Genomic DNA, 26,645 nt, shown 5'->3' with positions numbered 1-26,645 from the left:
CTCCCTCTCTAAAAAATAAATAAGCATAAAAAAGCCAGTGTGTCTGGCTCACATTCTGTCCTTCTCTCTCTCTCTCTCTCTCTCAAAAATAAGTATTAAAAAAAACAGCTTTGTCCCTTGTCTTCCTGAGGCTTCACTGGTGGAGAAGGGGCAGTGATGTCACTTTGTAAGAGCCACAAAGCACACGCATCACACTGGTGACGTCATCCCTGGTGGTTTATTTACGATGCTTAGGAGTCCGCACACAAAATGGAAATGAGGTGACAATGGAATGTTACACCTATAAATATTTCTAAATTGTTATTTCCCAAGCCCACCAAAACCTTCTTAAAAGTTTTAGAAGTATACCACAAATAGTTACAAGACTGTAATTCTGGGATGGCTGGTAACAGCGGGAGGACACTAAGGTGGCTGGAGGAGGTAAGGGTTGTGACGATACGGTAAGTACCAGCTGCAGTAAACACCCCTCAGAGAGTCCACACTGCAGGTGGGGGCTCACATACCGGGTCCTCCGGATTGTACTGGATGACGTATTCTATCTGCCCGTTTGGTCCATCATCTATGTCTGTAGCTCCATTGTCTCCTGAAAACCCTGTAAATATTGTGGTGCCAACCGGAGTGAGCTGAAAGTAAAACGAGAAAGACACGGTCACTTCTCATTCATCCAGGGCACAGCAGAAGTGTCCCAGCACCCACCCAGCCTCTTGTCACACAAAGGAATACAGGAGGCAGCTGTCCACCGCCAGAGACCTGAAGCGTTTCAAGACAACACTTGCAAACCTTACATGGGAGTTCTCGCAAAGGCTGCAATTTCCATCATCACGGTCCCTGCTTTGGGTGGAAAATAAAAGGCCCTCATTCAGCGGGAGCACTTGTGGACCAATCTATCACCATTAACATCTTAGGCCCTGTGGAGAAAATGTATCTGCCGTTCCTCCTTAAATAAAAAACCTCGATGCATTAAGTTATCGACAAGCTGGAATTTAAATTGTACGAAAGAGTTAGCGACTTTACATTAAAATCAAAAACCCGTTCAGAGACACCAATGAAACAACACGCCTGTGGAAATCTGAGGACGAGAGGCTGGGGACAGTGGTGCCTGGCCCATCAGAGGAGGGAGGGGGCTGACGGCTTCTTCTGTCCTTGCAGGGTGTTGGCAACACGGCCGTGTATTTTCATGTTGGATGAAACCCAGGGATTCGCTGTCATTTTCCATGACCTGTGGGGTACCTCAGTACAGGGAGTGCATTCCTATGTCCAGACCTTCCAGTCCTCAGGTTTTCGCTGGAATCCTACTCATTACTTACATTTCGACTTAATTAGGTATCACCCACTCCTAGGCTGCACCCAACAGAGCATTCTCTGATGGGCATCTGAGTTAGGAGACCTTCTTGTTGTGCTTTCATTTATTACTTTATGTCCTTCATCACCGCACTGAAATAATGTGTAAATGAATTTTGTCAATAAACAGACCTCTTTGCCTCTACAGAGCAGAGGCTTTTACTTTTTTGTATTTTTATTTTTAGATATGTCTTGGTAGTTGTTCAATGGGATTCTTTCATGGAGAAATTGTATCAGAGATTGAGAAAAAAAAAGGGAGTTAACTCATTTATTTCTGTTTTCAGTGGGTACGGATCCAAATCTGTATGGGGATCCACAGGTCACGGAAATGAGAGAAGCCTGATGGCCTTGGGGGTGAACGGAGAGGCACATACATTCTGTGAACTGGTAGCTGCAACTCAGCCCCAACAAATTCTTGCCATCATGGAATATGGTCTTCTAATATTCTCATTTTATACGAAATGTCTTGGTCCTAAGGTCAGCAATAGATTCTAGAGAATTGAACTATGAATTAGAGGGGCCAAACAGAATATACTCATGGTAGACAGGGTCCCTCATGTCCCGAAGCCACGGGCACAGCATCCCTACTGAGGGGAAGGAACAGGAGGTCAAGGAACTGGGCCCACATGCCCGATGTTGGAGACCCTCACACCAGCGAGTGGGCTGGTGGCCGGGGAGCGAGAGCTACACAGCGAGTATGTTCTGGAACAATCACAGCCTTCGTGTGTCATCAGCCCTGCCAGCCCAGTCAGTACGCACTGAGGACAACGTGCCAGAACACTGACTGCTTATACCAATTCACTATTACTAAAACCAATTAGTTTTTATTTTTTAACATGTTTTTTTATGTTATTTATTTATTTTGTGTGTGTGTGTGTGTGTGTGTGTGAGAGAGAGAGAGAGAGAGAGAGAGAGAGAGAGAGAGAGGACACAAGCAGGAGAGGGGCAGAAAGAGAGGGAGACAGAGAATCCCAAGCAGGCTCCCTGATGTTAGCACAGAGCCTGATGCGGGGCTCAAACCCACAGACTGTGAGATCATGTCCTGAGCTGAACCCAAGACTCAGACACTTAACTGACTGTGCCAGCCAGGTGCCCCAGTGTTTTTAAACTGAAGGAAGAAGTTTGAACACAATCAGTTAATTAGTCACCTGTACATTATGAAACATGGTGACTTCAACCCACAGCACCACATCAAAGTTATTTAGAAGTAAAACAAACAAAAAAGTAAAACAGACAAGAGAAAAACCTTAGGACTCTCTCACCTGATAATGTAACAAGTTATCTAACATTCAGTGCATTTTTACTATACAGTGACATTATTTTCTTTTGGAAATTTTACATTATGTAGACAGGTTGACAGTTTTCTCCATGCTGGTTTAATAATAGAAATTCAAGTTGACTAGATGTAAAGTTTGAAGTATTATCTATCCACGTAAAAAAAAAAGCAAAAACAAAAACACCTAAGCTCACATTGGAATCTCAGAATCCAAGATGCAAATGAAACCTCCCTGATGATTCGTGTAAGTGATGGGATGGCAGTTTTATATGAAAAGAACTATTTTTAGTCAAGGAGAAAATAAAGCATAATATTCTCTAAATCTCAACATTATCTATTACCCAGACTTTTCAAGATTGAGTTTCTAGAAATAAATATTCTATATAGTATTTGTTTGGAATGGATGACTTGAAGGATGTTACTTCAAAGACCCTAACCGTGAAAAGATCTGTATTTTTCTCCAGCTATCCAAATGTTTTTGAGACTCAAAAAAGGCAACACAAAATTGCTATGGTGCCTTAATGTACTACGACCAATTAATATTTTTCCTCTTCCTCACTAACATGTTTCCTTTATTTATTTTTTTTTTAATTTTTTTTCAACGTTTTTTATTTATTTTTGGGACAGAGGGAGACAGAGCATGAACGGGGGAGGGGCAGAGAGAGAGGGAGACACAGAATCGGAAACAGGCTCCAGGCTCCGAGCCATCAGCCCAGAGCCTGACGCGGGGCTCGAACTCACGGACCGCGAGATCGTGACCTGGCTGAAGTCGGACGCTTAACCGACTGCGCCACCCAGGCGCCCCAACATGTTTCCTTTAGATGGAAACATCACTGGGCTTCTTGTGGCTCAGTTGGTTGAGCGTCCAACTCTTGATTTTGGCTCAGGTTATGATCCCAGGGGGTCCTGGAATCTAGCTCCGTGTCAGGTTTCATGCTGAGCATAGATCCTACTTGGGATTCTGTCTCTCTCCCTCCCTCTGCCCCTCTCCTGCTCACTCTCTCTCATGCAAAACTAAATACATAAAATTTAAAATATAAAAATAAAAATTTATAAGGAGGTATAATTTTTAATAGCTAGTCATTCGAAATAAACCCCACGTTATTTTCTTGGTTGCCTTTATAAAAATACATTCAGTGACAAAGTCCAACAAAGATGGTTGTTAGACTACATGTAAAAGGACTTACCATGCATTTGTTTATGGTGGTAATTTAAGGTTGGTCGAAAAAGTAATTTAATTTCAATCATGCTCGTTTTAGGACTTAAGATTATTTTGGGGTGCTGCACATACCTGGCCCCAATAGAATTTATGTGACCATATATACTTTTATAATTCCTTGAAATTATATATAATTATATATAATTCCTTGAAATATGATTATACAATAAATTCTACTAGTTTATGTGTTTGGATGGAAAATAAAAGAGAAACAGTTGCCTAGTTGTATACATAGAGAATCAATCTTACCATTGCCATAATGATATCAAAGTTACGAATGACCTCTATCTAAATAGAATTTTAAGCTCATTTTATTTATTTATTTTCATTTTTTCTCAATATAATGTATTGCTATTCATGTTTCTTGACATATTACTTAATTTTTTTTATTTAAATTCTAGTTATCTAGCACATAATGTAATATTGGTTTCAGGAGTGGAATTTAGTGATTCATTACTTACATAAGCTCTTCTGTTTTTGAGATAGAGCATGCACGTGCACAGAAGCAGGGCAGAGAGAGAGAGAGAGAGAGAGAGAGAGAGAGAGAGAGAGAGAAAGAGAGAGAAAGAGAGAGAGAGAGAGAGAGAGAGAGAGAGAGAGAGAGAGAGAATATCCCAAGCAGACTCCAGGCTCAGCATGAATCTCGATGTGGGGCTCGATCCCGTGACCCAGGGATCATGACCTGAGCCAAAATCAACAGTTGGCTCTTCAACCTACTGAGCCACATAAGCTCTTCTTAAAAGGAGAATTAGCGCCTTGGAAATGGAATGGAAAGCATTATTATAACAGCAGCAGATTTCTGCACCACATTTGGTTCGGGTGCTGTCTGTGTTTACAATTTCAGTAAGGATCAGAAAGACTTTCACTCCAACTTTGAAAATGTGGTATTTACTTGTGGAGAGCAAAGGACTCAGAAGTATGCCACGTCATTCATTCAGCATTTGCGTTGACTGGTGAGTTCTGTTCTCTTCCATACTTGTATGTCCAGGCCAAAGATGTTGGCACATCTTCTCCTCATTTCCAAATTTCCCCCGCAGACACACAGGGGTAAAATGCAGCCTGCACACTTGTATCTGTGGTCTACTGCTCACATGGTTGGCCTGTTCAGATACAGGCAAGTGTTAGGAATGTTGAAAGCTAACATAAGAAAAACAGCTAAGAAAAAAGAAGGCATGGCATTCTGTGCTAACAAGCAAGGTCTGGAGAGATGAAGAGGTTCCAGTGAGAGGGTTCACTAGCTGCTAACAAGCAAAAGGGAGTTGGGACACGCGACATGGTTTTAAACACTATAAGTTTTCAGCACAGATTTTGTTCATTATATCTATACCCAGTAGAAGAAAGCATATATCCGCGCACACACACACACACACACACACACACACACACACTTCATAAATGTCAAACCACACAGTGGTGCTTTGTAAATTTCTGAATATGATGTAGCGGTTGAAACATGACAGGCTGTTTATTACAAAACTACATTGCCCTATACATTATTATTAACGGTTTTCAGGGCACATCTGCCATGCAGATGGGCATGTTCTGTGTTAACATTTCAGCAAGTCTCAGAAATATACATTTGGTTTTCTGAAGGGCATTCTATGCATGGGATGATCATTGGCTTGGGCAGCTGCCTGAGGGCATCACTTACTTATTTAGTTCATATCTTTTCCCACAGATGATTGTACAGCTACTGGGAAATACAGAAAATGCACAGATACGTGCAAATGTAAAAGTTAAAGAAAATCAAAGCAAGAAAATTCAGTATTTCAAGAAGATGCATAAGATAAATTAGAATGTGAAAATAAAAAATGAACAGTTCTCAGTTAACCGTCTGTGTATCTCATGATCCATGGTAGTGAAGCTAACCTAAACATTATGAACAGTGCTCCAAAGAGAGATTTGTCCTCACATGCAATCTTATTTGCAGTATTTCCCCACAGAAGCATTGCATTCATGGTTTCATGTAAATAAAACTGATTCTCATTACCCATGGTAATCTTATTCTATAAAGTCACTGTGAACACTGAATTAACAAATACTGAGCCATTGCTTCTAGAGAGAATACAGGGTTATTACACCCCTGGGGGGGGGTGGGGAGGGACACAAGTTTAGCTTCCTGCAAGGCTCTGGTCACAACACTTTCATCAACCAATCTATATATAACCTTGCTTCATGTGTGCTACTGTTTAAAGACGCCTTATTTAATATGTATGTTTGAGTCACTACCACTTAGCTTACAGCCAGCAGCACCATAACTGATGCCTGAATAAAACTTGTCTAACACACATATTCTTTCCAGAAGGTACATTACTGCCTTCTTGGCCTAGGATTGCTACACGGCATGGAAGCGCTACACTCGGGGGCCATCTTAAACAGCAAAGTCACCAACAGAGGGTACACAGGTGTAAACAATGTGGCACTAGTTAGACCACAAAAAAGGATACTTGTTTATAGTGAGAGGTGAAACAATGGGCACAGTGTTACCTTGTTTGGCTTTAGTTAGAAGTGTCCACAGGGGGTGATCCTAATTCTTCATCCCTTTGTGCACGTTTGTGAATGACCACAGAAGTTTGGGCATTATTGAATTTGGACTCATAAATAAATTTGAGCAACTAGGCAAAGTTGCAATTACAGAATCAGTGGTAATGAAGATTGGCCGTACATGACAAGCAACACTAGTAATGTATTAGCAGCGTGACTAAAAGTCTCAATCTACCAGAAGCTGAGGCAGGATTGGGTATCATCTGTGTCCACTTAGCTCCATGATCCCCATTCTTCTGAAACTGTTTCCTGCCTATGAATGTCAAAATTGGATTAAAGCTCTTATGAGGAACATTTTAGATCTGTATTTTCATTGTTTAATAAAAAATTAAATCAATGGAAAGATATGCTGTGTCAATAAATTTGTCTTAGCAATAAGGTAAAGTTGTCAGTCCTTTACAAATTTATCAATAGATGTGGAAATTTGATTCTAAAATTTTAAGTTGTCTTAAAGAAGAACTAAGTTTGGGGGAGCCTGGGTGGCTCAGTCAGTTAATCATCTAACTCTTAATCTCAGCTCAGGTCTTGATCTCCGGGTTGTGAGTTCAAACCAAGCGTTGGGCTCCACGCTGGGTGTGAAGTCTACTTGAAAGAAAAAAAAAAACAGAGGAAGAGGGAGGAGACGGAGGAAGAAGAGGAGCAGGAGGAGGAGGAGGAGGAGAACTAAGTTGGAAGACTAACAATACCCAGTTTCTAGACTTTAATACAAATCTCAGAAACTGAGATACTGTGGTATTGGCTTGAGAGTAAACAAATATACCAGAGGGCAGTATATCACGTCCAAAAACAATCCCTCTAGGTAGTTACCTGATTCATGGAAAAAGACAACAGTGGTTGTGAATTCAATGATCCCTTCAATAAATGGTGCTATGTTAATTAGAAATCCATATGGGGGGGGGAGCGCTGGGTGGCTCAGTTGGTTGAGCTTCCCACTCTTCATTTCAGTTCAGGTCATGATCCCAGGCTCCACACTTAGTGTGGAGCCTGCTTAAGATTCTCTCCCCCCACCTCCCCACTTGCACTCTCTCTGTCTCAATAAATAAATAATAAAATTAAATCTTAAAAAAAAAAAAGATACATATGGAAAAAAAATGATACCAATTCATACTTCACAGCCTACATAATACAAAATTCTGGAACATGTCAGTGGCTCAGTAGGTTGAGTGTCCCACTTTTGATTTTAGCCGGGTTATGTCTCAGGGTCGTGAGTTCAAGCCCCGCATTGGGCTCTGTGCTAGGAGTGAAGCCTACTTAAAATAAACACACCAAAACCACAAATCTAAGTTCCAGGTGGCCTTATGCACTGTGGATAGGAAGATAAATTTGTGCAGCCACTGTAGAAAATAGTAAGGAGGTTTCTAAAAATATTAGAGATAGAATTACCCTATGATCCAGTAATACTACTTTGGGGTATTTATCCAAAAGTAATGAAAGCACTAACTCAAAGATAAATGCAACTCCATGCTCATTGCAGCAATATTTACAACAGCTAAGACACAGGAAAACCTAAGTGTCCATTGGTAGATAAATGGATACAAAAATATGATATACAAATGTACTCACACAATGGAGTAACATGCATCTTTTATGATACATATTATAGTAAAGTATGTGTGTGCATGTATATAGGTATGCATATGTGCATATCTGTATCTATCTATATCTACACCTATGACTATAACTGTATCTACGTATATATGTAAGAGAGAATCACTCAGCCGTAGAAAAGAAGGAAACCTTGCCATTTGCACAACACAGATGGACTTTGGGGGAATTACATTAAATGAAATAAGTAGAAGAAAGCACCATATAATCTCACTTATATGTGGAATCTAAAAAAAACAAATAAACAAGAATCCTCAAAAAAAAAAAAAACAACACACACACACATACACACAATGAATTCATAGGTACAGAGAGCAGACTGGTGGTTGCCAGAGGTATGAATGTGGTGTGTGTGTTTTCACACCCCCTGGATGAAGGCAGTCAAAAGGTACAGAAGGTGCAAAGCTCGAGCCTTAAGAGAGGTAAGCCCGGGAGTGCAGTGCACAGAGTGATGACTAGTGAACAACACGGTGTTACATGTGTGAAACTTGCTGAGCAAGTAGATCTACAAAGTTCTCACCACACACAGAAAAAGTCTAAGTCTATGTGTGATGACTGTTGCCTAGACCTATTGTGGTGATCATTTCAAATATGCACGTACACCAAATCATTTCACTGTACGTCTGAGATTACTATATCATGTGCCGATCGTATCTATAAAAATACAAATCACAAGAGTGAGGAGCCACTGAACTCTACACCTGAAACCAATTTTGCCATGTATGTCAAATAACCAGAATTTAAATCAAAAATTGAAATAAAACTTGCAAATTATAAGATACAGTTTAGAAAACAAGATCCTATCTTCGAGATATTACAATCGGCAAATATTAAATAAGAAATATGAAAAAAACCATGAAAAATATGGATAAATTGTACTACATTAAAAATAAGAACCCCTATCTATTACCACTAATAAGAAAGTAAAAATATAAAGAAAAAAGTGGTGGAGATCCTTTCAGTATGTATATGCAGCAAGGAAATTATGTTCGGAACATATAAAGAACTTCTACAATACAACAAGCAAATGACAGACACTTGAATAGAAAATCCACAAAAAAGAGCGTAAGCTTGTGGCCAATAAACACATAAAAAGTGCAGACTTTCATTAGGCATCAGGAAATCCTAATTAAAACACCAATGGAACATGACTCAATGCCCACCAAACTGGCTAAAATTAGTACCAGTGAAAATACCAAGTTCTGTCCCTGAGGTACAGCAGGTTGATTTTGCAGAGGTGAGGGTCGGCCTCCATGTTCTAATGCACCCAGGGCGGTACCCGCCTCAGCACTCTGAATGGGCGTTGACTTATCTGCACCGGGGTCCGGACAGTCTTCCGGTGCTTTGATCATACTTCATGATCCTTTGAAGATAAGCTGTAGTGTTTGCACGGTGTTAGAAATCCCTGCTCTCTCATTTATGTGGTCCTTGAAAATGGACCTATTTTAAAATGATGAGCTGCTATCTTCTTGTGCCTGCACGGATTTTCAGGGTCTCCTCAATTACACTTGGATGGTCTGAAGATTCTCTTCCATCACTGTCATCTCTCCAAATTAGAAGCCATTCATTCTTTGGTTGTTATTCTTCCTTTAACTTCCTCCTCAGATAAAATAATTGTATGATCTTTCTTGAAAGTCACCCTGCCTTGGAAGTAATGCTTTAGAGCAGCGATCTATTTAAAAACCAAGAGAGCCTGTACAAACGGAGTGTAGTAATGAATTTGTACACGGCTTCACATTGTTGAGGACTTCAGCCTTTTCTTAGGATGATTAAATCACATAGTCTCTGAGTCTCTGCTTATGTATCGAAAGCTTATTATAATCACTGTTTCTGTGACAATTGCGTTGGTGTTATATTAACTCATTAATAGAATATTTGTCTTATTCAAACATTTATCCAAATCAAAGGTCTATGTGAAGTGTATCTTAAAACTTTCCAGAACTGCAAATAACACACATTCCTGCATTCAAATTCAGTGGAAGTTACCTTGCAAAGAAAAAAGAGTTAGAAAAACATTATGTATGTTCTTCATGTTCCCTTTAACATCATATTGTTTTCGCACCTGTGTGTAGAATCTGGATTCCCTATTTTGGTCATGAAAGCCACATAATTACTATTGAAAAGTGCTTCCTCTGAAGAAATCATTAAAGGCAAATTCATGTAGATAAGTATCTTCAAAGTAAGAGGATTTATTATTAGAGTGATAATTAACTCTATTCATCTTCACTAAAAACTAAAGCAAATTTAAGCAAGTAAGCTTAAATTGAATTTATGCATGTTTATCTATACATACAAACACACAGAGAGAATGTACATGTATATGTATGACCTTGCTAAATTTGAAATTTCTTGAATAGCTGGATACTTGAATCCTTTAAAACAGCTGAAACCCATTTCCATGTTTAAAGTAGAGAATATATATTTTATGTGATTCTTTCCTGTCCCTTATTCTCCTTCTCTTTTTTCTTTTATTGCTTGTCTTCCTTTTCCCAGAGAGAATGTGCCTAATTCCCTGGAGGAGGAAAACGGGGACCAGTGAAAGGAACTGAGGCTTAGTCTTCTTCTCTGGGAGCTTTTGTGTGCTGTGAATTACATGCCAGTGCTGTCTATTCAAAGAAATTCTATGCACGGGCATGGCTCTGAAGGTCCAGTCATTTTTTTTTTATTCCTTGAATAGTTGAAGATATTTATCAAGTTTCCAATACATGAGCGTTTCATATATATTTTATATACATGTCATATGTGTGTGTGTGTGTGTGTATGTATATATGGTATTTTCCAATATATAAAATATATAAATTTTAAAAATCACGTTATATCCAGAAAATATAAGGAATACATATATAAAATGTGGTAAAAATTCTTAAATACAGACAAAATCTCACTCTTATGCTTCCTCAAGGACACCATCTGTGCTCTTAGATCCAGTAAAATGACTGATAAGAATAGGTGTCTAAAAATACATGTATTAATGGAAGCAGAGGATGCTGCCATGATGAAATGTGAAAGAAGAGCACAAGACTAGGAATTTGATCAGGACAGTGACCGCCCAAATGGAATACATTCAGAGTTGATGTCATTTCACCATTGTGAGAAAAATCTGGCTTTGTCAGTGTTGTTCTACTAATTACTGCCAGTTTACAGATTTACATTTTGCATTTCATTTGTCAAGACATCTTGATTTTCAAATACATAACTTTGTTTGAAGCATAGTTCCAAGGCAAAGTGAACCACAAGAAACGATGGCCAGAACCTATACTAAGTATTTCAAAAGTATTATCTCTTTTCGTCCTTTAAACAACTTTGTAACATTATTTTTTGTTGTTATACTTATTTTATAGTTGAGGAATCACAGGCAAAGAACTTCTTTCTTTTTATGTAAAAAAAAATTTTAATGTTTATTTATGCTTGAGAGAGTGTGAGCAGGTGAGGGGCAGAGAGAGAGAGAGAGAGACAGAATCTGAAACAGGCTCCAGGCTCCGAGCTGTCAGCACAGAGCCCGAGGCGGGGCTCGGACTCACGTACTGTGAGATCATGACCTGAGTGAAGTTGGACGCTTAACCAGCTGAGCCACCCAGGCGCCCCAAAGAACTTCTTCTTGATGTCATAATTCTACTGCTTGGTAGATCAGGACCACAACACAGACTGTCTGACTTCAGAGTATAAATTCCCAGGCACTGTGAAATACATTATTTCAGAAATTTCATAATCTGCTATTAATAAACTTTGGAGTAAAGGAGAAATGAAAGAGGAAATAAACACAATGTGGCACATACCAGAACTCAACACACAGATAATCTGAAATGATGCAATTTAGGTTATGTATTTCATCAAAGATAAATTATGTTTGGCCCTAAGGAAAAATAGTCTTGAGATATCTTATGGAAAGACAAAGAATTCAACGAAGCTAGTGTCTGCATTTCAGAGAACTCATATTATGATTGCCATTGAAAACAGGTACATTCTCAGCAAGCAGATTATTTCATAAATTCCCAAATTATCATTTCAGTATACTCACCTTTTCACTCATAATCAAACCTTCATTGCTAGTTTATTGCATAATGCCTAAAGAAGCACTCAACAAATGCTCAAGGGGCAAAGAGAAGTAGCAGTACCCGACCACAGTGATGTGCATTTCATCAACGGTTTTTCAGCAAATCAGTGTTTCACAAATCACTAATAAAAATGTTAGGCAAATGTCTGAAGAAGCCACCCTTATCAGTAACAGGACACATTGATGGTGTGTGTCTCTTTTGTTATGTCCTATGAAAAACACCTATTATCTTTGTGGTATTTCTGAACAAAATTTATAATCATGAAGAGGTATCACGTAAATGCAAATTGAGAAATAGTCTATAAACTGCCCTACTCTTGACAATTAAAGTCATTAACGGCAAGGGAATACTAAGGAGCTGAGATGGAGACCTCAAAGCCATGTAACGAAATGCAACGTTTGATCTTAGGTAAGGTTTTTGACCTATAGAGGATTTTATTGGGAAAATAAGCAAAAATTAAAAAGGGTCTATAGACCTATATATGATATACAATATATATTATGCATATGACTATATGGCATATATACACATAAGCAATATATAGACACATGCATCTATTATCTATCATCTATCACCTATCTATCATCTATCTATCTATCTATCTATCTATCAATCATCTAACTACTAGAAAGAAAGTATCTGATTGGTACTCCTCAAAACCGTCAAGGTCATCAAAAACAATAAAAGTACCAAAGTCTAGAGAAGACTAAAAGAGATATGATGCCTAAAATAAAATAATATGACATCCTAGAAACCTGGAACTACAATAAGGACATTAGGTAAAAACTAACGACATCCAAATAAATATGGATTTTAGTTAATAATTGTATTTCACTGTTGTTAAAGATGTCCGATACTAATAAAAGCTGTTAACAATACAGGAAATTGGATGTTGGTGATGTGGGCACTCCATTACTTCTATTAAAATGTTATTTAGGTGTAAAAAGTTCTGATATTGTTTAAATAAATAATAGAAAATATGATCGTAAAACAGACCATATCCATAGGCACTTTCATAACAAAATCCAAGACTTGAGTATATCATTTATTATATGAAAAATATTTTTAAAATAATAAAGCTGTGTTCCTTTACATTTAATTTTTATATTCATAAAGTATATATTTGGAACAATTCTCAGCCAAAACATTAAATAAGGTACACCTGAAGGTGAAAGAAGAAACAAAAGAGAGAGCAAGAGATTCTCATACTTTTCTATGGTTTAATTTGTCCGAATTCAGCTGCTAGTTTCTGATAGGTATGAACATTAAAATGTTTTTAATCATTAACTTAATCTTTAAAACATTTAGAAAGCAATTTTTTTTTGCTGTTCATTTATTTTTAAGACAGACAGAGACAGAGTGTGATGCAGCAAAGGGGCAGAGAGAGAGGGAGACACAGAATCCCAAGCAGACTCCAGGCACTGAGCTGTCAGCACAGAGCCCGACACGGGGCTCGAAGCCTCAAACTGTGACTACATGACCTCAGCCCAAGTCAGGAGCTTAATTAACCAACTGAGCCACCCAGGTGCCCCGAAACCAATTAAAAAAAAATTAATGAGCACATTAACTTAACAGGTATTGTTGAAGAAAAGTACTATACAATGTCAGAAGAAAAATGTGTAATGGCATTTAATATAAAATAAAATAAAAATCCTAATTAACCAGCATATGATACCAGCTAATATGAAATACCTTCTATGGTATGTAAACTATTATACATGTAGTTGGGCAAGATGGTCATCTTGGTATGTTGGTCATCATGTCACTTTTTATAATTCTTCATGAATATACAGGCATTCTATAGAAAAAGTTTCATATATATATATAAAAAGGATATATATATATATATATACACATATATATATATAGGACATATATATTATATAAAATATATAATATATATATAATACATAAATGACATATATGTGTGTGTGTGTGTGTGTGTGTATATATATATATATATATATCTCCTTTTCTTACAGTCCAAATCTGATGTTATGCCATCACCATCCCTCAACCTACTTTATATTTTATAGTTATTAGTCATAAATAAGGTATTTTAGTGTCCCTGCCATAATGCATTAAAGGGAGTTTTCAAGGTTATTAATCTCACAAAATTTAAACAAAGTGAAAGAGAGAATCTTTGTTGATTTGAAGTTGAAAACCATATCATAAGGAAAGTGAATAAGATAAATTTTAAAACTGTATTTATTAGTCTCAGTGTTACATGGGATTCAGTCTTTCTCATTTTTTTAATTAGTCTATTATTTTCCCCATAGTTTAAGAAATATGAGTAGTAGCGACATAATTAGAATAAGTATAAGGTATAAGATAAGTATAAGGAATAAGTATAAGGGGCCTTGGTGGGTCAGTTGGTTGAGTTTTTGATTCTTTTATTTTTAATTTTTTTAACATTTATTCATTTTTGAGAGACAGAGAGAGACAGAGCATGAATGGGGGAGGGGCAGAGAGAGAGGGGGACACAGAATCAGAAGTAGGCTCCAGGCTCTGAGCTGTCAGCACAGAGCCTGATGCAGGGCTCGAACTCACGGACCATGAGATCATGACCTGAGCAGAAGTCAGACACTTAACCAACTGAGCCACACAGGTACCCAGAGTTTTTGACTCTTGATTTCAGGTTAGGTCATGATCCCAGGGTTGTGGGATTGAGTCCCAAGTCTGGCTCCCTGCTGAGCATGGAGCCTGCTTAAGATTCTCTCTCTCCCTCTCTGTCTGCCCCTCCTCCACTCACATGCATTCTCTCTCTAAAACAAATCAAAACAAAACAAAATCTAAAAGTAAAGGGTATAAGCTATATAGTTATTAACCTAAAAATGTGGTAAAAATAAAAATAAATTTAATAAAACATTTCAGCAAAAAAGAAATGTTTCAGGGGTGCCTGGGTGGCTCAGTTGGTTGAGTGTCCAGCTTTGGCTCAGGTCATGATCTCAACAGTTTGTGAGTTTGAGCCCCCCATCGGGCTCAGAGCCCCGCTGTCAGCTCGGAGCCCGGAGCCTGCTTCGGATTCTGTGTCTCCCTCTCTCTCTGCTCCTCCCTCACTCGTGCTCTCTCAAAAATAAATAAAACATTTTAAAAAAAAAGAAATGTTTCATAGTGAAAATAATCATGTGTATTTTACATTGAAAATTAAATTTGGGGAAGCATGACCTCACGAATGTGGGGAGTGCAGGATCTAACGAAGTAGTTGGCCATCACACCCTTCCGACCATTCCATGAATTCACAGAGCATCTCCAGAATTGGAGGCTTGGCCTTACCTCCTCCGTATCCTTTCGTCTTCAGTAAACTATCCCAAATACACTATTATCTCTTCCATCCAGGAAACCAAACCTATTGGAAATTATTCAATTTTCTGTGATCACACAGATAAGAAGCACAGCCCCTTCCTGAAATCACCACCTCAGTTTGACAATTCAAAACATGGTGCCCCATTCTCTCTAACATTCTGTTAGCACATCATTCTTTTACTGAACTATGAACCAGAACAATAATTTAGACCCAACAAGTAAGGGTAACTGTTTTTCAAATTAGTACTAATACTGTTTGTATTACTGGTCTTACATACTCCTCAGTCTTTCTGAAAACCTTATTTTTTTTTTATTATTTTAAGTTTTATGTATTTATTTTGAAAGTGAGAAAGCGTGCTTGCAAGTGGGGGAGGGGCAGAGAGAGAGGGGGGGAGAGAGAGAGAATCCCAAGCAGGCTGTGTGCTGTCAGCACAGAGCCTGATGCAGGGCTCCATTGCACCCACTGTAAGATCATGACCTGAGCCGAAATCAAGAGTCAGACTATGAACCGACTGAGCCACCCAGGTGCTCCTGAAAACCTTATTTAAAAAAAATTTAAAAAAATCTTTTAATGTTTGTCTATTTACTTATTTATTTTGAGAGAGAGAGACAGACAGAGAGAGACAGAGCATGAGCAGGAGAGGGGCAGAGAGAGAGGGAGACAGAGAATCCGAAGCAGGCTCCAGGCTCTGAGCTGTCAGCACAGAGCTCGACGAGGGGCTTGAATTCATGAGCTGTGAGATCGTGACCTGAGCTGAAGTCGGACTTAACCAACTGAGCCACCTATGCGCCCCCTGACAACCTTATTTTAAGCCATGGTGAAGGGATATAAATTTTCAAAACTGCATGGAGTTTTCTTCATATGTATCTGCTAAATTTGTCCTTCTCTTCCTTGATGCATTTGTACAGTGGGGTGATCAAGCGCTTGGGTTAGGAGTAAGGTTGCCTCTGTCTCTGGCTTAGAGCCACCAGCCATTAGCAGTGAGGTTCTGTGCAAATGAATAAATAGCTCTCTAGTTCTGCAATTTCTGCAGCACTCACATAATGTACATCTATGTGAGGGTGCAGGTAAGTCTTAAATGACACACTTCATGGAAAATATTTACCATTAATACATGTACTTAATGACAATTGTCATGAATTATCTGGTAGTAGGGTAGAATCAATCTACCATTATCACTGTCATCTTCCTTATTCCATTCAATATCAGGAGAAATGATGTCACCAGAGTGGCAAGGAGATCTATGTAGAAATCTTTCTGTGAACAAAACCTGGATAAGAATAAATTTAAGATTTATCTGGTGTGAAGTTATTTCTTTAAGTTTGTCTAATGTTTATTTATTTATGAGATAGAGAGAGAGAGAGAGAGAGAGAGAGAGAGAGAAGGAGGGGCAGAGAGAGAGGGAGACACAGAATCTGAAGCAGGCTCCAGGCTCTGAGCTGTCCGCACAGAGCCCGACACGGGGCTCAAATCCACAAACCATGAGACCATGACCTGAGCCGAAGTCGGAAGCTGACGCTTAAGTGACTGAGCCACCCAGGCACTCTGGTGTGAAGTTATTTTGTAATGAGTATGCCTAATAATAAAAAAGTAAAGAAAAATACTAGAATTGTTATAAACCTAAACTTTATAGACGTTTAAGCTGTTAATCAGGACACGACTTACAATGTACTAGTAACGTCAATAATCACGAAATAACTTGATTGTTCGCTAAACCCAAGGTTATTTCAACTCCAAACCCTCACCTTCCTAAATTACAAACTCCATTTTAAATTTAGATTAATGAAACATTCCTTAAAGTTTCTTATTATTAATAGCTTAGAGAACTTGATCAAACACAGATTTATTAAATTGACTCTGATGCTCCTGAGACCGTCGGCATCGAGCCTCACAAACCTGCGCCTGTAGAAAAATTTTGCAGAGAAAGGAAAGGATATTTGGTCAAAGAGGAATCATTAATATCACTTCATAAATAGGACTTCAGTGTCTCTGGGTGAAAAGTAGGGTACAGATTCTAAAGTGGTATAATAGTCATATCTAAATAAACACAGAATTTCCCCCTATAGTTATATAAAAAGAGTGGTAATTCACATAAATCCAGTTTCCCCAAGAGTTTGTAAAAATAACTACAATTCTCATAGTTCATATTTATCAAGTTAAAGAAAAAAAGTGTGTTTCTTTTATTGTCATCACTGAAACGTCAACCTACGTAATTTACCACAATATTCCAGAAAGCTTTTATTTGTTTCTTTAAAAACTTTACCACTGGGTGCCTGGGTGGCTTAGTTGGTTGAGTGACTGAGTGACCAACTCTTGATTTCCCCTCAGGTCATGATCCCACAGTTCTGGGATTGAGCCACAAGTTGAGTTCTGCACTGAGCATGAAGCCTGCTTGGGATTCTCTCTCTCTTTCTCTCTCTCTCTCCCTAAGCCCCTCACCCATGTACTCTCTAAAAATAAACTTTAAAGAAAATTTAAAAAAAACAACTGAATTTAGTTTAAAATAGTTACAATTGGATCTCCATTTTGGTAGTTACTATGAACAAGGTATTCCTGTTTAAATCCATTATGCTTATTGCTTATGTATAAAAAATCTCTTTAAAAAATATTGACCTTGGCCCCAGCAAACTTAGGAAACTCATTTTTAACTGCAATCGTTTGTACGTAAATACTGTTGGTTTTACATATATTCACCATTAGTGACTAATGAGAGGTTTTTATGTAGTTTTCTATATAATGTGGGGAATTTCTATATTGTTTCTGTTGTTTTTATTAATTTTAAGCTCAATTGTACCATGATTAGAAAATGGACTCTGTGTAATTTCAGCCATTTGGAATATGTTGACACTTCCTTTATAGCTTAGTGTTTGGTAAGTTCTTAAGTGTTCCACGTCCTTGAAAGGGATGAATTCTACAGTTGTCAGATTCAGTGTCCCTTCCATAAAAATCCACCAGGTCAAATTTGCTAATTTCATTATTCAAATCCTCCACCTGTTTTGTCCTACCTATTTTATCCCTTATTTGTCAGTCAATAAAAGAGGTTTTATATTGTCTATTGCTTCCATAAAAAGTTGTTATACATTTAGTGCCTTAAATTATTTTTATATAAATTATTTTGTATACCTTAATTATCTCATAGTTTGATTGGTCAGAAGTGAGACAGTCTCACCAAACTAAAACCAAGTATCCCCAGGGCTGGATTCCTTTGAATTCACTTCCAAGCTCATTCAGGTTATTGGCTGGACTGAGTTATTTTTGCCAGTGTAGAGAGGAGGGACCTGATTCCCTGCTAGCTCTTAGTGTGTCGTGTGTCTCTGTCCGTAGAAGGTATATCCAGCTCATGGATCCATTCATCCTCAAAGCCAGCGATGGTGGGTTGACTGTTTCTCACTCTTTATTCATTTTGATCTCCCTCCCTTCTTCATATTTCTTGCTTTCTCTGTCCTGGACTCTCAGACTCCAGCCAGAGAAAGTTCTATTCTTTTCAGTGCTCACATGACTAGACTGGACTCTGCAGGATAATCCGGGATAATCCCCCGATTAACTTCCATAACCTTAATCATATCTGCAAAGTTCTTTTGCCAGGGATTAGGACATGGTCATCTTGGGGCACTATCATCCTACCTCCCACAGGTTTTAAAATATCACTCTAGGATCATGGATTTTTCCATTTTACCTTTAATTCTTTCAACACTTTATTATTTCTGAGGTCATGTTATTAAGTGCAATTGAATACATAATTATTCTAACTTTCTGGCAATTTGAATCTTTATCATGAGGGAAAGTTCCTTTTATTCTCTACCAATGTCTTTTCCCACAAAGTCCATTTTGTCTGGTAATAGTATAGCTACAACACCTATTACATAAAAACTGACTACATGGTGTATCTACTTCAAATTTCTATATTTTAGATTTCTGAATCCTTATATTTAACTGGGTTTCGTGTCAACTGCCTTCATTTGGCTTTATTTTTGAATTTAGTTTGAAAACTCTTTTCATTTTGAGCATTTTCTCCTTTACTTTTGATGCAATCTTTGAACAGGATCATTTAAATCTACTCTTCCTGTATATATTTTATCCTGTCCATTCTGTACTCCTTTTCAATTGCCCCTTTGCCTTACTTTGATTAATACGCATACTCTTCATTATTTTACTCATTTTCTAGGCAATAAAGACCTTAAAATACATTTGTCAGTCCTGGTTTATAACTGAAGTGTTCTATAAGTCATATATATATATATATATATATATATATATATATATATAAATAATTTCATCTATTTGATATATATATATATATCACTTCAAAAGAAAGCATTATTGGGGCACCTGGGTGGCTCAGTCGGTTGAGCGTCCGACTTCAGCTCAGGTCACGATCTCACGGTTCGTGAGTTTGAGCCCCGCGTCAGGCTCTGGGCTGATGGCTCAGAGCCTGGAGCCTGCTTCCGATTCTGTGTCTCCCTCTCTCTCTGTCCCTCCCCCCCTCATGCTCTGTCTCTGTCTCAAAAATAAATAAACATTAAAAAAATTAAAAAAAAAAAAGAAAGCATTATTATTTTACTCAGTGAATATTTAGATTTAGTCATATATACTCAAGTTTTCATCTTTATTTTTCCTTATTAGTTCTTTGATGACTTCAAGTATATATATATTTACTCAATTATTCAGTTTCATTTTGTTTACTTATTTGTTCATTTGCTTGTTTATTTAGATTTTCTAATTCTTCTAGTTATATCTTAAAGGGAATAACTGGGCCTGACTACCTAGTCTATCTCAATCAGAAGCAGAAGATGTCAGTGTTTTGTGTGACTGGAAATAATGAAGATTATGTGACTTCAAACCTCCCCGAATAACCGTGCAGAACTATCTCTGTGCAGTAAAGCTTCCCAAGTAAGCGCACGGTGCTATCTCTGTACCCAGGTGACAAGAACCACAAGGCAATGTTGTAGAAACCTGCTGAAGTCGTTTAAACAACAGGAATGAGGGAAGAAATGTAAATTTTGTATTTTTTTTTGTGTTGTCCCTTAATTGCACAGACAATATATGTTTAGATATTTTCATAAGAGAAAAGGAATTTTATATAAAATATATAAAAAATATAAATTTTATATAAAAAGCAATTTTATTTTTATCAACAAATTTCATAAATTAGCTATTCATATTATATATTTTTAAAAAAAAAAATTTTAAGGTTTATTTATTATTGAGAGACAGAGAGAGACAGAGCATGAGCATGGGAGGGGCACAGAGAGGGGGAGACACAGAATCCGAAGCAGGCTCCAGGCTCTGAGCTGTCAGCACAGAGCCCAGCACGGGGCTCAAACTCACCAACCACGAGATCATCACCTGAGCCGAAGTCGGACGCTCAACCGACTGAGCCACCCAGGAGCCCCAAAGTACATCTTTCGATCACAAAACTATGTGGCTATAATGGCAGGATGGTACCTTGTGGACAGTGGCTGCTGGTGTCAGTGGTGGAAAGTGCAGCCGGCCCTTGCACAACATCAGTCTGAACCTCATGGGTCCACTGACCTGCAGATTTTTTCCAGTCCAGTACTGCAAACACATTGCATCTTCCTCATCATTTTTTATTAATATTTTCCTTTCTCTAACTTACTTTACTGGACGAATACAACATAGAACACATGTAACACATACAATGTGTGTTAACTGACTGTTTATATTATTAGTGGGCTTCTAGTCAACAGGAGGCTACTAGTAGTTAAGTTTTTGGAGTATCAAAAGTTATGGATTTTTGACTGCATGGGGTTGGGCGGTGGGGGAGTCTGGTGCCCCTAAGCCCTGCATTGTTCAGTCAGCTGCATTCCTTTGCACGAACACAGTCTTTTAATGCTATTCCAGCACAAGCTTGTTTTTTAGGGTTTCCCAATGGAACATGGTATTGTAAGGTGTCTGTGTTTGAGAGAGAGAGAGAGAGAGAGAGAGAGAGAGAGACCTGCTTTTCAACCTTATGAGCGCCAAATCCAAGACACTCGACTATGGACGAATTACCTAAGTTCTCTAAACTGAATTTCTTTTCTGTAAAATGTATTATTGGAAGGGTCAAACAGTATCACATTTACAGGTCTGCGATAATGTAAGTGCTCAATAAATATCACCTGTCCACTATTATTAGTATCATTCGCCATTTTCATTTACCAGTTATGATCTTTGGATAAAAACAGAGTTCACAATATGATTATGGGTAAAAAACAAAATTGTTTTTTTGATCCCATGGGCTGCGTAAAGTGTATGGAGGACAGTCTCCTTCTTGGCCTTCTTAAATCTCATAAATTTAAGAGGAGAAACATTTGAGTTCAACTGTCCACCTTAGCCTGAATCTTTGCAGTTGGGGGAGCGGGTATAAAGACTAGGCAAACTTATGGAGCCGATGTTTACCTCAAAATTTGATGCACAGACTTAGGTCAGGACACCTAGCATTCAGCCTCTCCCCTCATGAATCCTGAAGCTGACACCCGGTTTGTGTATTCTGGTAGGTCTGTTGGGTTAGAAAAAGTTCCACTCCAATTCTCCTGGCAAGGATTTCCCTGGAGCCTAAGACTTCATCGCCAGTTCCAGCAACTACTTATTCCAGGAAGTGGAGTTTAGAATGGCAGGTGGAAGTAAGCAATTGCCAGTCTTAGCGTCCTTCAGTGTGGGGACTTACTGGTCCATTTTATAAAACTATTTTACCGATTATTATATATCGCGAATGTAAATTTAATACAATATTTGGTGTGTGGGACTATCTTATAAACACACTAAAGTGTCTTCTACTCTTAAACTCACTACTGACCTGTGCCCCTTTCCCTTCCAGCCAGCATCTTGAAATGCATTTCATAGCCACTAACCCTCTGTCCTTATTTTCAATGCACTTCAATGCACTGCTTAATTTAACACCGTCTGATTTGTACTGTTACTAATTTACCCAAGTAGGACTTGGATTTGTAAATTCAGTGCACTTTCCTTTGGGGACAATGCCCCTTTATTCTCTTGCTACCTCTCTGGTCTGTTTTTCAGCTGAATCGCCTTTCTTTGGCTTGTCTCCTTACTTTGCAAACTACCTTGGGCTAGTGGTCACTAGCCCTCACTAGTGTATGGATCCCTGTGAAATGTGATAAAAGCTGTAATTTCTCTTCCTGAAAATTGCATATGCACAAATATAGCTACTGTTTGGCATTTGTTTTGTTTTTTCTTAATACCCACCACCCACGCAGGTTTCCTTAAGGCACACGCGTGGCTGCCTGCCATCTCTATGGATGGTGACGAGGCTCCCCTGTCTAAATGTTTGTTCTAACCCTACATAAAAGGAACTCACCCACTCATGGGGATTCATGGGAACTCATGGCTTTGGAAACTACTCCCTGTGATCCTTATTGGCTGCAAATAAAGTTTATTTTTGTGTGGTCAATCACCTGGTACAGCTTCTGACTCCCCAGGACACCAAACGGTCACACAACTACTCAGGTCTGTTCACAGCACACAACAGTATATGATGAATGGGCATGGTTGCATTGTAATACAACTTTACTTATGGACACCGAAACTGCATGGTCCATTCAGAAGCACACAGTGGTAGGGCAAATGTTACCTGTAAACTGTAGTTTACCTAAAAATACGAATCTCAAAAGGCCGTCAGGGTATCATTAACAGTGATAAGAAACAATGAAGCAGATCTTTCAATTTAAAGTCACCACTTTAACAGAATATTTTATATTAAATGCCAGTCTTAAGAATTTGTACATATTATAGGCAAAACATTACCTCATTATGAACACTTCAGAAATCATCAGATTTTAAAAATCACCCATAGTTCTAGAACTCTAACTCAATCCCTATTGTCCCAACATAAGGCAATTTTACCACACAGATAACTTATATTTTAAAAGTAATATGTGCAGAAAAGATGTCAGTTTTAAATTTATTAAAAATGGGATCCCTACTCCTAAGGTATTTAGTGGAACAGAAACACGGTAAAACAAATATTTTCTGTATCTGTTTAAGCAAATTATTTTAGAAACCATAAGAGACTCAGTAGTAAAAAATGTTTTAAGGAATGAATATAGGATTAAATCTTTACAATAAATATGGAAAGAATATAATAAAGAGAATACATTTTATTTATTAATGTCACTGTTAGAATCAAATACTTCAGTTATTGATATTTGAATCTAAGTGAATAATCTAACTAAATGAAATGAAATGATAAAATAGTAAAGCATAATTAATCTCAACAACACAGACTAGTGAAGTATGAAGAAAGACACATTTTCTAGAAAGCACAGGTGACATCAGAACTGAGTCCTTTCCCTTCTGAAGCTGTAAGATTACAATTAGTCTCAGTGTAAGTAAAAGGATAGAAAATATCACTGCAATAAAGTGCCCTACATAATACAATGGAATCACGCACATCTTTTCATCTATTATGAATTACAAAACATTTTGCAGTAAGTACATTTTCAAAGGAAAGTAAAAGAAAATTCAAGCTATCTAACTGGAAAGCTGCAGAGCCATCTGAACTTAAGGTTACAGGCTTAAAATAACAAAATTTAAATTCCTTCTCTCCCTCCCTCTCCCTTTTTCTACCTACCCTCCTTCCTTTCAAGAGACTGTAAACCATCTATCTATGCAAGAGATATGCAAGGAAACATTCCTCCAGAAACTGCCAACAAATTATGTCTAATAAAACATATCATGTCAGAGCAGCAAAGTACATTTAAGATGATATGTAAGGTGATGGAAAGAACAAATTAATATTGATTTAAAAAGTGCACCATCTGTGAAGAGATCATTAAAGATCACGACAAATATAATCTCTATATAATTTGGAGATTAATTCTTCGTGGCTCAAATGTCTGCCTTGACTTGCCCTTCTTTGCTTTTAATGTCAAAAGAAATTTTTGAGGGTGCAATGCATATGTTATTAAAGAGATCACGCCAGAAAATATTTATCTTCAAAAATCGCTTAAGGACGATCAGCAACAATTAGACTGTGCAATCTCTTCTTCAAACCCACTAGACTAATTACTTAGTGATATTATGATTGTCCAAAATTAACTGAGTCTCCAATTACTCAGAGAGAGAAAAATACTTGCAACATCTGATGTCCTGCTCACAAACAAGGAATTATAAACTTGTAACAGTCCTTGCTTGGTATTTAGATACAGACATTAATATTTTAGTAAATTCTTGACACACATAGAAGAATATGTTTACAAAGAGTAAAAAAAGACTGACATTTAATGCATCTTTTAAGGTACTGTTTGTGATTATAATATTATAATACCATAAGTATAATCCCTGATATTTATTTTTAAAATCAGTTACATGAGAGTGGTGATAATTTCGCACATAGGATGTCTATTAATAACTAGGGAAGAAATGATTGGACCAAGGACTTGGGTTTTACTCCCAAGGTTGTGACCAGTTCACCGTGTAACACAGCCAATTCTTGCTACAGACGTCTGTTCTCACGGCAAATGAGAGTGAGTCATCGGGACTTTAATTCTGGAAACTTCATTCATGAATCTGTGATAATGACTTTATACCTGTCTTTCGGATTTTAATGAAGTGTAAAATATTTTGACATCAACAATCTATTAAACTGTGAACGATTTTTAATTTTTTTGAGAAACATTTAGATCCTCCTAGTCTTAAATGCATTAACTGTATGTCTCGTACTAAAAGGAGAAATCACATGGAAAATGTCTTGCAATCTGGCGCACAGTAAAATCTATTCAGTGCAATGTAATTTAACTTAATTTCACAGGCAGTGTTGTAGTTGAAGGAGACTATGAGAGATTTATATGACATAAATGAGTGAACATATATACACACGTACATACATATGTAATATATGTACATATAACTGCACAGTGTGTGTGTGTGTGTATCCAAGCAAATTATACTGAGAACTGTAGAAGATCCACTCAAATAAATGAAGGATGAAAAAAAATAGCTAAATTTCATTTTTTTCCTTGTGATTATGTTTTGCGTTTTAAAGAAAATTTTGTTTTTTTCCAAGAAAACACATATAAACAGGGGAACGTGGCCATCAACTACACATGGCCTCAGAATCCAACCACAGAAGGTATGGCAAAAGTATCGCAGAGGTGGGACTGCCTCAGCAGACTTTAGGGAAATGAGTGAGAAGAACCACAAATGGCAGCTTTGCAAGGAAACCCGGGCTTCTCCAAATAACATTTAAGATAAAAGGTTTAACTTATTGGGGCGCCTGGGTGACTCAGTTTGTTAAGGGTCCAACTCTTGGTTTCGGCTCAGATCATGATCTCATGGTTGTGAGATTGAGCCCCACCTCGGGCTCTGTGCTTACAGCGTGGAGCCTGCTTGGGATTCTCTCTCTCTCCCTTTCTCTCTCTGCCCCTCCCCCACTCACATGGTCTCTGTGTCTCTCAAACATAAATAAACTTAAAAATATTTTTTAAAAGGAGAAAGGTTTAACTTTTCTGTAAATTTTTATCACTCCAACCAACGTTTATCCAGATGCTGTAGAAGTTTAGAGTTATGGAGACAGGGGCGCCTGGGTGTCTCAGTCGGTTGAACGACCAATTTCAGCTCAGGTCATGATTTCACAGTCTGTGAGTTCGAGCCCCGCATCAGGCTCTGTGCTGACAGCTCAGAGCCTGGAGCCTGCTTTGGATTCTGTGTCTCCCTCTCTCTCTGCCCCTTCCCCGCTCATGCTCTGTCTCTGTCTCAGAAATAAATAAACATTAAAAAAAAATTAGAGTTAGGGAGACAGCACAGGGGTGTACTGGAGTGATCAGGGATGACTATGGAAATAGGAAATGGGTAATAGGTCTTGAGTTAAACTTTAAAAGATGGATAAAAATTGGAGGATCCTGTTATAAGTACAATGAACGGTGTAGGCAAAGCCCTGGAAAAAGAAAAGTTTGTGAGTTGCGCAGAAATTAACCTGGATGGCGATGCATTCACAACCTAATGCTAAGAATACGCAGAAAATAGGTCAGATTACAGAATGTCTTGAAAGTCAGCCGGTGGAGACACATGACCTTTGTTCAGAAAATAATGAGAGATTTTACACAATTTCTGAATAGGGGAATAATAAGATTAAAATAGTACTTGAAAAGGTTATTTTTTCAGCAAGGCGCTGAGCAGGTTGGAGGGGTGTGGAAGCAGTCAAATCACACAAGGCACTCTGAAATGCAAGCTGAACATTGCAAATTTCTTCACAAAAAATGAAGCAAAGCCGCAGCTCCAGGAACAGTGAAATATGGTGCATGAGTGGATTTTGCGATTAGATCTGCTGTCTGAGATAAT

General features: G+C 37.9%; 1 protein-coding gene across 1 annotated transcript in view; it reads right to left on the bottom strand.

The window, feature by feature from the left end:
* Nucleotides 1-26,645, bottom strand: part of PCDH15 (protocadherin related 15) — an 833,394-nt gene that overhangs the window by 467,982 nt on the left and 338,767 nt on the right. Inside the window, 1 exon segment of the mRNA XM_042960326.1 lies at nucleotides 504-623. Within this exon segment, the coding sequence (XP_042816260.1) occupies nucleotides 504-623 (120 nt within the window).

This window comes from Panthera tigris, chromosome D2 (assembly GCF_018350195.1).
Source record: "Panthera tigris isolate Pti1 chromosome D2, P.tigris_Pti1_mat1.1, whole genome shotgun sequence".
In the NCBI taxonomy this organism is placed as follows: Eukaryota; Metazoa; Chordata; class Mammalia; order Carnivora; family Felidae; genus Panthera; species Panthera tigris.
The sequence above is the reverse complement of the archived record's forward strand: the minus strand, read 5'-3'. Positions and strand labels throughout refer to the sequence as shown.